The sequence below is a fragment of the Lissotriton helveticus genome, chromosome 11 (assembly GCF_964261635.1).
Source record: "Lissotriton helveticus chromosome 11, aLisHel1.1, whole genome shotgun sequence".
NCBI classification, from domain to species: Eukaryota; Metazoa; Chordata; class Amphibia; order Caudata; family Salamandridae; genus Lissotriton; species Lissotriton helveticus.
The window spans coordinates 579,757,493-579,774,420 of record NC_136072.1 but is presented as its reverse complement, the minus strand read 5'-3'; the positions used below and the strand labels follow the sequence as shown (position 1 = coordinate 579,774,420).

The 16,928-nt window shown below is 43.6% G+C and overlaps 1 protein-coding gene across 2 annotated transcripts in view; it reads left to right on the top strand.

Annotated features, from left to right (window-relative positions):
* The window catches only part of DOK2 (docking protein 2), a 116,124-nt gene that overhangs the window by 43,265 nt on the left and 55,931 nt on the right, over positions 1 to 16,928 (top strand). For both annotated transcript variants that reach the window (XM_078666350.1, XM_078666351.1), the window contains exons 2-3: positions 15,229 to 15,510; positions 16,776 to 16,887. In XM_078666350.1, coding sequence (XP_078522476.1) covers positions 15,229 to 15,510; positions 16,776 to 16,887 — 394 coding nt within the window. The remainder of the gene's footprint in view (positions 1 to 15,228; positions 15,511 to 16,775; positions 16,888 to 16,928) is intronic.

The following is a 16,928-nucleotide window of genomic DNA, read 5'->3' as shown; positions in this document are numbered from 1 at the left end:
AACATAAAGCAGGCTGTTGTCTTGGAGGACTCACAGTAAATTGGGCTTCCCCCTCTCTCTCTAGTACCTGCTTTGGCTTCAACGGGTAATCTTAATTCTCTGCAAACGTCTTTATTGTCTCTTCAGGAGGCTGTTTCTGGTGCTTGTAGTCGAATAGAGCCGGAGTGGCGCGCGCGGGGGGGTGATCCGGAGATGGTGAGGTGGGTGGACTGGCGGTCGAGGCTTTTCAGCAGGGCATTAAGAGTCTCACTATGCAATTGGAAGTCAAAAATATACACAATCCCATTTTCGAAGGGATTAAGGAGTTAAGGGCCTTTCTAGGGTCCGAGACTGCTGCCTTACATGCCAGGCTGTCTAAAATCGAGATTTCTATTATCCTGCTCCCAAAGTTGATAAAAAAGGCTGAATTCTGGATTCATGAGCTGGAGGATCCGCTCGTTACGATGTACAAGGATGTGCAAGGAAATCGACGGGCCGGTTTCATTAACAACAGTCCTCGCTGGAAAATAAGATTGAGGAATTTGAAAATCATTTGCACCACTCCAATTTGCATATTGTAGGGGTTTCAGAGGGCTGTGAGGGCCAACAAATGCTTCAGTGGGTCAATTCATTCATTAAAACTCATGTTTTGCTGGAATTTGTCTGGCGATTTGACATTAACAAGAGCCCATTGTGTCCCGGTGCAGCGCTCCCCCAGTTTAAAATACTGATGTATCATTTTGGTTAATTTAGGGTATTATCGAGTCATAGAACATGTGTTGTCAAAGGTAATTCACCAGAGGCAGTTTTCGGTGCCTTAAGTACCCCTTTGTCAGATATTTTCTGATTTGTACTTTTCGGTCTTCTAAAAAATGGGCAATCTTCAAATTGAGCAAAATCAAGACAGGGGTTCTTGTCAATTGTTTTTACTATAGCCCTCTCTCTGGATCTGTAATTGTGGGGAATCTGCAGGGTCCCTATGTATCAAGAATGGCTGGATAAAACTATTCAAATGAAGCAATTCGAGGAAGCTTACGCAAAGAGGGTCAGGGGCTTAAAGAGATTCAATGCCTCCTGACAGTATTTCGATTTAATCGAAAACCAGGGCACTGTGGTGCAGCATATTTTGAGATCCTCTTAAGGTGAATCTTGATTTATGTCTTCAGGGGCTGGGTCGAAGTAGTTCTCTACCATGTCATAGGTTCAAATGGTTGACCCAATCTAGTGTGATTGAACATATAATTTCTGTCTTATTGCACTTTATTATCGGGATGATTTGCATCCTTGTTTGTAATATGACCATAAGGAATATTGGTATCCAGTCACTATTTTGTCCTATTAAACACTTAATCATATTTGTAAGGAACAGTAGTAATGAATATTATTATACTCTAGTCTGTATATGCACTTTACTATATTTTTAAGGAACCTTAGTGATGAACTTTTGCTTTTCAGATCTCCTGCATGTAACTATGCTCTAAATTTTCTTCTTCAAAGTTATTTACTTTGATTAGATATAATAGATTTTTTGCTTTCTAGATCTCCGCTTTTACCTATGCTCTTTTTTGAAGGCTTCACTTTGATTATAGATAATAGTTACTTATTGTACATATTATATATGAATAATTGCACCTCTTTTCTGATTTGTAATACATATTAATCATGGTTGATGATTGAAAAGATTTTGATTTTTCTCTTTTGAAATTATGTGTTTTTGTACAAATTCAATCTATGTACTTTATTATATTTGCAAGGAACAATAGTAATGAATATTTCTCAACTCCAGACTTGTATATGCACTTTACTATATTCTTAGAGAACCTTTGTAATGAATTTCTGCTTTTGAGATCTCCTGCATTCAATTATGGTTTACATTTTCCCCCACTTTGTAATATGTAATCCATATTAATCATAGCTGATGATTGAAGCGTTTTGGTTTTATTCTATTGAAATGTTTTTTGGTATAAATTCTGCTCAAATTAAAAAAAAAATGGTAACTTAGCATTATGGAAGAATGGATTCCATTCACACAAAAACACAACTTGTCAAAATTGCTATCCTGATATACACAATTTTCATATTTCAATACATATTGTTAATGTCCAAACCTCAACATCATTTTCATAAAGTACTCATATACACCACTGCCACAGATAGATGGAGTCTGGCTTGCAAATCCATGTACAGCTATCAGATGCCATATATGGCCAAAAGATTAACAAAATTACCACTAGGCTTGGGCCAACATTATACCAGGGTTCAGCACTATCATTCCTTGGATGCCCACGGTAGGCCAAGAATTACTAGGATGCACGGACGAGTAGTTTATCTGAGGTGGGCACCATCATGGTATGGATGCTCGTAGCATGAAAGGAATTTTCATCAATATACCAGAGCCAACACACTCACATGCATGAATATACACATATCCATCACCACCCCCTTTTGTACCGCTTCTGGCTGCCATAAGTGTGGCAGGGTATGCTCAGACGTGAGTCCCTTGCTCACTTTGCCACTGGATTCAAGCAAGCCGGGCTGAAGACGGCTGGAATGCCAGAAACCGGTCCTCGGAAGCTTGTTTCCGGTCCAGGGAAGACATGGCTTGGCAGTTCGGGCTGGACTGTTCCCATGAGGCACAGGGTCAGACTGATTTGCATATAGCCATGTCTGAACTGGGGTGGCAGAGTGGGCTAAAGAACGGTGATGGTTTAAACCCAGATCTTTTGACTGGGTGTGAGTGTTTGATTGATTCAGATGCTCCGTCCATCACCACCCCCTTTTGTACCGCTTTTGGCCGCCATAAGTGTGGCAGGGTATGCTCAGACGTGAGTCCCTTGCTCACTTTGCCACTGGATTCAAGCAAGCCGGGCTGAAGACGGCTGGAATGCCAGAAACCGGTCCTCGGAAGCTTGTTTCCGGTCCAGGGAAGACATGGCTTGGCAGTTCGGGCTGGACTGTTCCCATGAGGCACAGGGTCAGACTGATTTGCATATAGCCATGTCTGAACTGGGGTGGCAGAGTGGGCTAAAGAACGGTGATGGATTAAACCCAGATCTTTTGACTGGGTGTGAGTGTTTGATTGATTCAGATGCTCCGTCCATCACCACCCCCTTTTGTACCGTGAATATACACATAGGCACACACACTAACAGCATTCAAGACTTTATTTAATTACCTTTCACTGAGTGACTACACATGTCCCACTTTGGGTGCTTTGAACTTCCCTATCCTTGCGATGCTCTGTTATGTGTCTTTCACTTCCTGTTTCATTTCCTGCTAAATGAAAGAGCAGCTGTCACACAAACAGTGTGACTGAGAGCTCATGTCCTGAAAAGGGCCTACACTTTCAAACACACTGTGAGTGTGATGCCGACATTGCTGTTGGTTAATGACAACTTCCTGCACATAAACAGTCAATAATGGCGTTTTGCTCTTTCTATGTGTGCTGCAGAAAGCAAAAACGAGGAGAAATGAAAGTATTTCTTCTTGTTTGACCATTCTAAAGCCTGCTCTTGCATGGCATTAGTTTTTGGCGCTGTCTCAGATGTACACCTCCTTGTAAATCTGGGGCAGCATCAAAAGGCAGGGGGTGTTGTGGTGGAATGCCCACAGCCACACCCATTGCCCACCCCTTTCACGCTAAGCAATGCGTGTAAAGGGGCTGTATTCACAAGGTGGAGTTAAGCCTAAAAAAGTGGCTTAACACAGCTTATTAAATATGGAGAAGGGTAAAGCGCGACTAGAACGTCGCTAAAAGTTACGTTCTGGTGGCGCTATTCCCTTGTAAATATATCCCTGAGTTTGGAGTTGGGAAGAGGAAGGAAAGGATTTAGGGAAGGAGGAAGGATCCTTCCGTGTTAAATGGAGATACATGACTAGGGTCAATCTGTTTTCAGGAGAAGTCCTTTTAGCTTATCAGGCAGGACAAAATGCTGGAAACCTACATACCATCTTCTGTCATACTCTCTGCTGTTCCAGCATGAACTGACAACTGGTTATGAGGGATGGTTACATAACAGCACATCCAGCTGGTCTACCCGACTGTCATGCTGGCTGTATAATGGACCTACCGGAGGTTTCGGCAAAGATTTGTATGAGACCTGTTGAAGATCCTTTGCCTATCAATGGCTTTCATTTTCTCTGGGAGAGGTGTGCTATTGTAAATGATTTGGCTATGTGTGCACCACCCCTGCGAACTACCATCCTATGGCAGGTCAGATCCATAAATTATTACAAGAGAAGCTGTACCCAGGATACGGTGACCAGACATTCCGGATTCGCCTGGACAGTCCCGTATTTTCACCAGCTGCCCGGCAGATTTCAGCAATTTTGGCTCATGTCCCGACAGCTGTTTTAAGAAAGCAATGTAATTTTTAGGTATGATGTTTGAAGTAGAAATTACATTTTATTTATTTTCTTAATGCATCTTCTGTGATCCTTTGTTGATGAGAGCTGTCATTCTGCGCCATTCGGTGGATGAGAAATTGTAGTACTTCTATTTTTTCAAAACGTCCCGGTTTTTAGTTCTCAAGGTCTGGTCACCTCAACCCAGGACCCACTCTAGTAGACCTGCTGGACTTGCAGATGTTGGGTCAGGTGTTGAAAAGATAACTCCAGAATGATAAGAACTATCTAAGGGTAACATGCAAAAACTACACAGAAGAATTCACTACGGTCCTTTTTTGGCAACGTTTTAGGCAATGACATTGAGGACTCATTTATCTCATTCACATAAGTCAATATCAATAGATAGAAAGGCTTCATTGCCTGGCTCAGTGAAAACTTTGACCTTCAGCTCACCATTTACATTGAGTGCTCCCTACCAGATCCCAGGAGAGTGCTTTGATGACTGTGGAATGAACTGAGTCAATTGGCCATATACTGTGAGAATAACATCTACATTTTGACACATCGTCCACCATTAAAATCTTCCAAGAAGTGATGGGAAAGCTCACTTGCCCTATCAATTACTGCTTTATTTAAAGCGGTTATATGCTTGTGTTTGGGAAGGACAAGGAGGAATATAGCCACGCTTTGAAGGAAAGTCTGCACATTATGCCAGAAAGGTGGTTTTACCCTGAATCTGAAGATGGATAAACCAAATGTGAATTCAACAACCATGATCAAATATGTTTATGCACATCTTCTCTGCTAAGGGGATTCCACTAGATCCACAGACGATCTAAGCACTTTGAAAGAGGTGCTTGCTCCTGGAGGCAGTAGCCTTTTTTTGTAATTCTTTGGCATTAAAAGTCATTGACAATATTGCCTGCTTATTAATCAGATCACACAGGGAAACATCCATTACAACGCCGGCATTACAATGCAATGCCTTTACAAGGCAGCCAATACAACGCAAGTTCCATTACAAGGCATGCTATTACAACGCATGCCATTACAACACATATGCCTCACTGACCAGCACCTTCCCTGAGGTAAGCATTAGAATAGTAATTTACGGTGTAATGGTACCTGCATTGTAATGGCTTGCGTTGTAATGGCATGCGTTGTAATGGAAGTTGTGTTGTAAAAAACCGCATTGAAAAGTATGTGTTGTAATAGGTTGCGTTGTTATATCATACATCCCATTGGACCTTCTAAGACAACCTCAAGGTGGATATATTGCCCCACAGATAGTAGAATGGAACTATGTGTCGAGTAAAAAAATCCAAAATATTACGCCAGTCAAAATCAATTATTAAAAATACGTTTATTTCGGTTTATCACAAACCATAAATCTATCACAGCATGAATATCATCATGAAATATATTAAAATATAAACTTAGAAGGAATTTCATCATTTAAGTGACTTCAAATGATCTACTGTCTTTACAAATAATATTCATGATAAAAGTCCAAGCTAGTAGGAAGGGAGCATATCCACCATATAATACATTCTGAGCGTCTTACTTTAAATCTCTTGGCTCTCTGAATTTGGATCTCTATTTGGCTGCTTTTAGCAGGATTTTATCCACAGAGTAACTAACTAACTGGCTTTAGAACAACAATAAGTACACTTGGCGGGCCTACAAGCCCTACACTCAAGGTGACCCAATAACAGAGAAACACTTATTTCTAGCTCTGTCATAGCAGCTGCAAAAACGATCAATGTCCATATTAATTTTAACTTACAGCCTATTTCTAAGGGAGGGGGTTGTTGTTTCTGACCGTCTTTGCTTACGTAGCCCTAATAATAAGTACTACTTTAAACCTAGTCAACAAACACCTCTCCTGAGTAATAAAAACCCATAAGGAGTTAAGGCCTGTCACTATGTCTCTGCGTACATAAGCGTCAAATGTTAGCTTTATCAGCCATTTGGTTTCATGAGGCATGGCCTTAGTTCAAAGAAGGCTTTCTTTGCTTCAATTTCAGCCATGAGACCAATTCAGGAGGTCGCCACAGTCAGTGAGGAGGAATGCGTCGCACATTCCCAAATTCTACAATTCCACAGTTCTTTTCGACACCACTCTTTAACGTACTTCTTTGTACACAGAGCCTCACCCATTATCAGGAATAGTTTAAGACAAGCAGCAACAGCAAATCCAATATTTTATTATTGTCCATAATCAAGTGGGTCCTGGCTGTAACTAAAGGTTTCTTGTCTTCTTTCATTCTGAACTATGTATTGGTACGCATCCCATTCACTTAGAATGTTTCAGTTGCATGATTCAGGAGTTTTGACCCAATAGCTAATAACAAATTCTTCAGCCATCCTACGACTTACTCAGGGCTTTGCATTTGATGAGCAAGCCAAGGGGTGCAGTCGCCAGGAGGGAGTCAGAAGGCATTGCTACAACAGGTAGGGTAATTGACATTTTAAAAAGCCATAGAACCCTTCGTTAAATGCCTCTTTGTATCCAGGTAAGAAAGGCACTTAATAATCAGTACCAAATAAGAACCAGTAGCAGTATCCGTTCAGTTTACTGCATATCTGATAAGGGCAGGTCCATCGGAGGTTAGACTCTGTGTTAGGCAGTACCAGGGCAGTGATACCCACAGTTCAATGGAACCGTCTGCATCATGTGGATTTTAATTTGTTACCAGATGGAATTCTTACCTTTCATGGATCATTGAGAAACAGAAGAGGAACACAGTGGCTCACTGAACAGATGTGACTTATCTCTGGTCAAGAAAGGGGAGTCTTCCACCTCAAGGGTAATGACAGTAGTGAGCTAAGGCACATATCTCAGCTTGGTGATAGAGAAGAGGAGAAGTCGTAGGAATGAAACAGAGCAGCCTCGCCATAGAAAGAAGGATGAGAAGGTTCATGACAATGTTCTGGTCATGGGTAAGACTGTTGTATATAAGGCTGTAAACATCTCATGCTGTCATGCGGCCCTGAACCTTACCAGAACAACCCCCTGCAAAGCCCTCCGCTATTGTGCATAATAGCTTTCACCTACAGAAATTAACGTCTGGAGATTTTGTCAACCCTGGTGTCGCAGGTTTGGCCTGTTCACATATTTAACCTCATTATAGAAGATGATTCTCTATGCCATACTCTGTGCCAGCTAATGCTTAGAAAATCCCCGAAAACATGTACTTTCTAAACAACGACCCCAGCTGCTTCCCACCTCCCTTGTACTAGCCATCTCCTGAGTCTGGGTCACTAGTGGTCCTGTGTACAAATACATGGAAAGAAAAGAAAGACCAAACAGATGCAGAAGATCGCCATGGCTGATAGACATGGAAGGCATAATATTACTACAGTACAATGTGCGGAGACATTCCAGTTTATCACTCACCAGACTAATATAGATATACAATAAAGTCTTGTGATACAGCTAGGACATACATCTTAGCTCAGGTGCTCAGCTGTTTGATTTTGTCTAAATTGAGCCACGATTTTGTCTAAATTGAGCCACGATTTTGTCTAAATTGAGCCATGATTTTGTCTAAATTGAGCCATGACCATACAGACCACTGCAGCCAGACTTGTCCTCGGCATACCTCGACACGAACACATCACCCACCAACTGCAGAACCTCCACTGACACCCGTTGAAAAGAGAGTAACTTTCAAGATACTCATCCAGGCTTACAAATGCATCCACAACACCGGACCCCAATACCTCAACAAGAGAATATCTTTCCACGTATCCAAGAGTAAACTCCGATCAGCCGCCCTCGCCGAAACCCCGTGCATCCAAAGAGCCAGAACAGGTGGAAGAGCATTCTCCTACATCGCGGCCAAGACCTGAACGAACTCCCAATCAACATCAGATGCGGCCCCCTCTGAACATCTTCAGGATGACACTCAAGACCTGGCTCTTCGACCGAACGGAGCTGCTTACCGCCCCCTCCCCTCCCAGCACCTTGAGACCCTCCCAGGTGAGTAGCGCGCTTTACAATCCCCCTGATTGATTGATTGACATTGCCTGCTAAATGCTGCGACTGAGTAATTTAGATGTTTAGATATTTTCATTAGCTCCTGTTACATGTATATGGCTTTTCCACAATTACGTTTCGGGTACTAAAAGCCACTCTTTCTGCCACATTAAAACCTCTGCCAAACGTTGAGCTAAAGCAGATATTCCTTGAATTGTTACTGGAACCCTAAGAAGTGAGGTTAAGCCAGCATTATTAAAAGCACGCCTTATCAAATGGTTACACCAATTTCCTGATTTTCACATTCGTTCTCTGAACAGGCGATACAAAGGTTGAAAGAGATTTTTTTTTAAAGCTGCTAACCAACCTGATCCAGGGCCTACATATATCCATTTCTCAAGCTTGACTGCTTTTTTCCAAAAACAAGTATGAAACAGTGTGCTGACTCTGCAAGCCTCGCCTTCTCTTGGTGCTTGGTCTAATGTTGAGCGTTCTCATAAACCAGCTTCACCAAAATAGTTATGAGGGTATTGGGTCAAAATATAACCAAAATATCATCTGACAAATGTATTATGTCCTAAATTAAAAGAAACTCTGCGCTCACTGGAACGAGAATGATGTGCTGATTCATATAAAGTGAGCACTGGGAAAGCCAAGTTAAGACACGGTCTCTGCTGCATTTTTGGGCTCGCCAGTGCTTAAATGGTAAAAAAAAAAGATAGTGCTAGGGCAGAGTTCTTCAATCTGTAGGGCGCGCCCCCCCAGGGGGCGCGACACCATCTCAGGAGGGGTGCCCACTCCACACTAGCATCTTCCCTTTCAGAGTCTTTTTACTGTCCCGAGGCGTGCAAGTCTTCACCAGTATTGCCAGATTTTTAGACCCGGCCCAAGCCCAAAGCCACTCAAATATAAGCCCAAAATAAGCCCAATAAGACCCGTTCCAGCCCAAAAACCAGCCCAAATTAGCAAATCTGAAATTATAAACAAATTATCATCAGAATTTTTTTTAAGGACAAATATACATTGTATTCAATATACAGATGGTGGGTGGGAGGGCGTTAACTGGGCACCTGCCTTAATGCTACTCAATTTTAAGACCAGTCCTTACTGTGACTTTGTCATGTGAAACAGGCACCGCTCAGAATACAATAGTAGAAAACAAAGAATAAGCAAGGCAAAAATAGTGTTCTGTGCAATTTACTGCTCCCTCTAAATTGTATTTTAATAAAGTCTGTAAAACGTAATGACTTGGTCTCAGATCTGAGTGAAAGTGTGAACTCGCTTATGCAGAATACATGGGGAATGGGTGCATACTCTCAAAAAAGCAAACATGCCATGGGGCATGTATCAGCTAGAGAGGGGCTTTTAGTGCTAATCTTCGAAGTCTGATTGCTGGAGCGACACAACTACATTCTTTAACTCTTCAATTAGTAGCCCTCATGGCAAGAGGAAAGACAGCAGTTCTAAAAGTCACTACGTAATATTACATTACATAACAATGGTTTATACCTACATAACATTCATAACAACTGTCGGTGAGTCATGCTAAACACAATTAGTGTATGACTGATGGCACAGAAAAACTGTTTATAATAGGAGTTCAACCACAGGGGCCCAGATGTACTATTCTTTAACAAGGACATTCATTTAAGATACTGCGATGTTTCGCAATGTAAAGCAGTACACAAAGAAGCGTCGAGGTGCAGTATGGCGCTAAAATAAGTCAAGCGCATTGCCATAAACTCTTTGCATAGCCGAACAGCAACTTCCTGTTAATGTATGCAAAGGAGCGTAATGGGACGGCAACGGTGGGAAAAAAACACACCCTGGGATTTGATAGGAAGCCAGGTTTACTAACCTAGTGTGACCTGGCTTTGCATCAAATTGTGGCACCAAATGCAACCAGGAGAAAACAAGGGGCAAGTGAGATATTGTGTGATATTACAACTCGTAACTTGTGGCGCTGGCAAGAGTCTATTCTCCATAACTATGGAAGTGCCTTCCCAGTGTGTTCTTGTGGTTGGAGTATTTGCCATTTATTGCAGTATTATCCTTGTACCTGTGTTTGGTACTCTTTTGGAACATGAACACTGCACTTTTCTCTTGTAACACACTGTTTGCTACCTCTTACATTTTGTTTGCTTTTGATACTTGCACAAGTGCCACCATTGCCTACGTAACGTTTGTTCTTGTGCCTGAGTGTCTAGCATATATTGCAGTATTATACCTCTAATTGTACTTTGTTTTCTCTTGTAACCTGCACACTTGTCACTTTTTCCTCCTGTAATGCACTGTTTGCTACCTCATGTATTTTGTTTGCTCACAATTGTCACTTTTACCTCATGTAACTTAACGTCTGCTTTTGTAATTTGTTCACTTGTAATTTTCTCCTCATGTATCATTACTGATCCTATTGTGAAGCGCTCTGATGCCTTCGGGTAAAGTCCGCGCTATATAAAAATGCATAAATAAAATAAAATAAAATAAATAAGTATGGGCCTGCTGGGGGCTGGGCCGCTGGGCCTGTCCTGGGGCCGAGGCTGGAGTCGGCTTCAGTTCGCCTACCTTTGCCGAGTCAGTGCGTCACCGTGTCTTGTGCTCTTCAAGGGCTGGGGCTGGGTCTGGGCCTGGGCGCTGCCGCAAGTTGACTGTGGTGTGTGGCCTGGGTGGGCGGCAGCGGCCGGCAGCGGCCGGCAGCAGTGTGACACACGACGAGTGTCACGACTCACGAGTCCTCCTCCCGACCTCCGCTCCTCTCCAGCAAGCAGCCCGGGCCGTCCTCAATCACAGTCCGCCGCCCCGGGGCCCGTGCCAAAAGGGAGCGTGCTCACGTCAGCGGAGGCTGACCAACAACTGCTGCCCAGGGCCGTCATTGGTAGCGTTTTTGCGCGCTACACGAATGACGGCCCTGGGGGACCCCCACATTGGCAGGCCACAATCATTGATGGATGCCAGACCTCTATGGCTGCCTTCTGCTCTAGGGGTGGGCGGGGTCATCATGTGCCTGCACAGAGGCAGGCCCATCAATCATCGGACCTCCAGGCTCCAATAAGTAGTGAGTTAGTGACTGTGCGCGAAGCGCTCAGATTTGAGAGGTGTGTGTGATTGTGGGCGCCCGCCCAAGCCAGTTTGTTGCGTACAAGAACCCAAATGTAGCCCAAAAACTAGCCCCCGCCAGGCATGGGTTTTTCGCGCACAACTGGGAAAAAAGTCGCCCAATTGTGCGGGAAATAGCCTAATCTGGCAACCTTGCTGAGAGCTGGAGGAGGGGGGGAGGGGAAATAGATAAGGCACAACTTGCGCTTTTGTCATGTACAGAGTGAACAGTTAACCTTCCCAGGAGGGGGTTAATTGGTAGAGCTGGGATGCTTCAGCTGCAGTGGGAGGAAGGGTCTCTGCTAAAAACGAAAGCAAATGAACAGACAGTCCTCTTCCTTTGTGTTCGATTTCATTGCAGAGGAGACTCCTTGCCTCCCTGCAGCTGAAATGAACTCTGTTCCTTGCTTTCAGTTTTAGCAAAGGAGACATCCTGCCTCCCAAAGCAGCTGAAGCATTTCAGCTCTACCAGTTTAACCCCGTCCTGGGAGGAAGCTGTTAGCAGAAAGGAGACAAAGTTTCTTTTTAAATTTACACAGGCAGGCGCTGCAACGCCCACAGGGCTTCAAGTTACCAAAAGAAAAATGCCAGCCAGCCATGTGTTTTTTAAACAGCCTGCAAATTGCTTGTCTTGACACCAAATACACCTATAAATAAATCAGTATGTATGCATTTGTAACGTGACTTTTCTGTCTTTGTTCCATTTTATTATCAGTCATGGACCATTCAGGCAGCCGTAGAACACAATGAAAAGTACTACTATTTCTATGTGCTGCTCAAAGTATGCACAGACAAGTGCTGACAATGCAGCTTTAGGTGACTATTTTGATGGCCCAGTTGGTACAAAAATAAACAATGACCGGGCAACCCTAACCATAAAACTGGAAGTTTGTTGCAAGATCAGCACATTTATTTCCTCCACCCTGATCCCTGGTTAATGCCATAAAAGCAATAGTTTAACATATCTGAAACCCTACGCAGCCGTCAATAACCAGCTGTGTTAGTTCAAGTGTCTGGGAATGCACCCTGCATTCAGACAACTCACTCCTCATTCTCGCCCTTCACTTTCATGCTCACAATGCACTCACAGTGATCACAATGCACTCACACTGATCACCATGCACTCACACTGATCACCATGCACTCACACCATTCACCCTCTCACCCTGCACTCACATCGATCACAATGCACTTACACTGATCACCATGCACTCACACCATTCACCCTGCGCTCACAGTGATCACAATGCACTCACAGCGATCACAATACACTCACACTGATCACAATGCACTCACACTGATCACAATGCACTCACACTGATCACCATGCACTCACACCATTCACCCTGCACTCACAGCGATCACAATGCACTCACACTGATCACCATGCACTCACACCATTCACCCTGCACTCACAGCGATCACAATGCACTCACACTGATCAGAATGCACTCACACTAATCACCCTGCACTCACACCATTCACCCTGCACTCACAGCGCTCACAATGCACTCACACTGATCACAATGCACTCACACTAATCACCATGCACTCACACCATTCACCCTGCACTCACAGCGCTCACAATGCACTCACACTGATCACAATGCACGCACACTGATCACCTTGCACTCGCACCATTCACCCTGGACTCACACTGATCACAATGCACTCACACTGATCACAATGCACGCACACTGATCACAATGCACTCACACTGATCACAATGCACTCACACTAATCACCATGCACTCACACCATTCACCCTGCACTCACAGCGCTCACCCTGCACTCACACTGATCACAATACACTCACACTGATCACAATGCACTCACACTGATCACAATGCACTCACACTGATCACAATGTACTCACACTGATCACCATGCACTCACACCATTCACCCTGCACTCACTCTCATCACCATGCACTCACTCTGATCACCTTGCACTCACTCTGATCACCATGCACTCACACAGCGCAGAGGTTTAATGTGCCTGCTACAAAGAATGTGTACCATGCAGATCAAGGAACTGAGTGTGGGTAAACTATGAGTAGCACTATAAAAAATGGAGAAGGAGGAAATGGGGGAGGGGCGCCAAAACAGACCGTTGCACTATATGCGACCAGTGCTAGGGCCAGCCCTGGATGGGAGTGTTAGCCCCCCGAAGTTCGTGTCTAGTTGCGCCCCTGTACACAAGTATGGGCATGTTGTGCCCCATCAAGGTTTTCGTCCTAAATTGCAAAAGGACATATTTACATGCACTGCAATCCAGTCTTTCATGGGTACCCTTGATAGAGGCAGCTCTGTTTTTGCCCTGATAGCCTGGAATAATTCCTAAACAGATTCTTGTAAATACTGTTTTGTTTCATTTCTTTTTAATGTGATTGATGTGAGAGAGTCTATTACTATTTGCAGAGAAATGTTGAGTTTTATGCAATTTTAGATCAAAACGGGTCCACACATTTATGTTGGTGGTGTTATTACTAATCTAGGTCATGTATAAAACAAAACATCCTAGTAAAAAGAATTTGCGCACATTTTATCTTGGAAAATTGTGTTTTGAGCTGTGTAATAAGCCTCTGTCATTTCACCACACCCATTGACAAACTGCAGTTTACTGAACACTCTTATTGTGTTAAACATTATTTGCCAAATATGGCCCGTGATATGCACGTGGCAGTCGATTATGTAGTGTACCAGATTCCAGAAATTTCTGTCAGGTGGTGGGGGGGCCAACATCTAAAAAAATTCAACTGGGGGGGCTCAACCTAGAAAAGTTTGAAGACCTCTGTGCTAGGGCCCTGTTCAGGAGGACACTAGAGCTTTCACCATCTGTTGCCCCTGCCAGCTCTAACAATGACACTGCCAACACAATAACTAACCATCACACTCTTACAAGTGTGACAATTGATACTATTCCAGGCCCTCAAAGCTACAAGAATGACTTGGGAGGCAGGCAGGTATTAATGTAAATTGAATTAATAAACAGCTGTTGTTGAGCTCATAACTAAATTAGGCAGACAGTGTCACCATGTGGCAAAGTGTCATAAGCGCCGTGCTGGCAATTAAGGGCCGGTGCCGAGCACCGGAAACCACCGGCTCAAATTAAGCACTGGCCCGGCTGACCAGTATCTTAAGTAGTTGAAAAGCTGCAGCAAAGCTATTTTCACACCTTAGCAAGTGGTAAATGGTTGCTTCTAACAGGAACTTTCAAGGTTTGGGCTGTTTTTGCCTGAAAATGTACAGCATCTGAAGGCACATCTAAAATGAACGACAGAACATTATTCCACAGCATGCAGAAATGAATACAGTTAAAATATAACAGCGCACACCGCAACTAATAAGTCAAAGCAGTAGCCAACCCACAAATGCAATACAATACAACAAATTCACATCGCAATAATGCAGCACAAATACACAGCAGCACAAAAACCAACAGAGAACATAATCACAACAACAAAATGCCACACAACAAATATCCACAAATGTTATTGTCACACATCACCACCTCCAGAATCCTGTATTCTTAATACAGCAGGGAAAGTTTTTTGGAGCAAGCACTGCCATATTTTACCACCAGAAAAATGAAATAGTACCAGTAAAAAATGTTGTGTGATCTAGCCTGACATGTCTGTCAAAAAACGTTTTTGCTAACAATATTTTCACATATAACCAGCTATAAGCTTGTCAGTTTTAGTGATCTTGTGCACATGGTCTCGTGCCTTTTTTGTCTCCGGAAAGATCTCTCTATCAGTGCATTGTGCCACTTCTGGGCTCTCTTAATGTCTCATTCAACTCTTTTTCTGCCTCTTCCTTCAGAAGTGGAAGAAAGTCTGGGCCCTCCTGTATGGAAACAGTATCTGCTCCATTGCCCGCCTTGAGCTTGTCGAGGGCTCCAATCCACCTGAGAAGAAGAAGTCGGAGAACAAGAAAGTGATCAGGCTTAGTGACTGTGTGCGGGTGTCCGAAGCCAACGCTGAGAGCAGCCCCCGGGGCACCAGCGCTTTCCTGCTGGAGACCACGGACCGGATGTACCTGCTGGCTGCAGAGAGCACTGAGCAGGCTGCCTGGACTGGTCAGCTGTGCGAACTGGCCTTCAAGGTGGGTGCCTGGAGCCTAGGAATACAATGTTGGTAATAAGCATGTGTACTATATATCATGGATAGGAAAATGCCATATAAATACTTATACAATACTATAGCTCTTTGGGCCTTGCAATGCGTAGGAACGTGCTATATAACTACTTATACAATACTTCAGTTTGTTGGGCCTTACAATGGGTAGGAGCGTGCTATATAACTACTTCTACAGTACTACAGCTCTTTGGGCCTTGCAATGGGTAGGAAAGTGCTATATAACTACTTCTACAGTACTACAGCTTATTGGGCCCTGCAGCGGGTATGAACGTGCTATATAACTACTGATACAGTACTACAGCTCTTTGGGCCTCGCAATGGGTAGGAAAGTGCCATATAACTACTTATACAGTGCTACAGCTAATTGGGCCTTGCAATGGATATGAACGTGCTATATAACTACTTCGACAGTACCACAGCTCTTTGGGTTTTGCAATGGGTAGGAAAGTGCCATATAACTACTTCTACAGTACTACAGCTTATTAGGCCCTGCAGCGGGTATGAACGTGCTATATAACTACTGATACAGTACTACAGCTCTTTGGGCCTCGCAATGGGTAGGAAAGTGCCATATAACTACTTATACAGTGCTACAGCTAATTGGGCCTTGCAATGGGTATGAACGTGCTATATAACTAATTATACAGTACCACAGCTCTTTGGGCCTCGCAATGGATAGGAAAGTGCCATATAGCCACTTCTACAGTACTACAGCTCTTTGGGCCTTGCAATAGGTAGGAAAGTGCCATATAACTACTTATTCAGTACTACAGCTTATTGGGCCTTGCAATGGGTACGAACGTGCTATATGACTACTTCTACAGTACCACAGCTCTTTGGGCCTTGCAATGGGTACACACGTGCTATATAACTACTGATACAGTACTAACGCTCTTTTGACCTTGCACTGGGTAGGAACGTGCTATATAACTACTTTTACAGTACTCCAGCTCTTTAAGCCTTGCAGTGCGTAGGAAAGTGCTATATAACTACTTATACAATGCTACAGCTCTTTGAGCCTTGCAAGAGGTAGTAAAGCGCTATAGAAATACCCAAAACAAACAGTAAGACTTTGACTCTTATGAGTGGCAAGAAAGCGATGTATAAGTGCCAATGCAATACAGTAGCATTTAGGACCTCAAAAGGATTAGGAAAGCACTATATAAATAGCAAATACAATACAAATGTAATGTATGTTGTATACTCACCTTTTGTTACCTGTGTGTGCAGATGGGGAAGGACCCGTTGACGAAGGACGCCATGCATATGCCATCACATAAGCAGCCTGCAGCTGCCAGTGTCACTATGGAGGACAACTCCCTCTACAACATGCCTGCGACAGGTAGGACTGACGCTGGGAGGTGGCAGGCGGGGAGGGGGTGG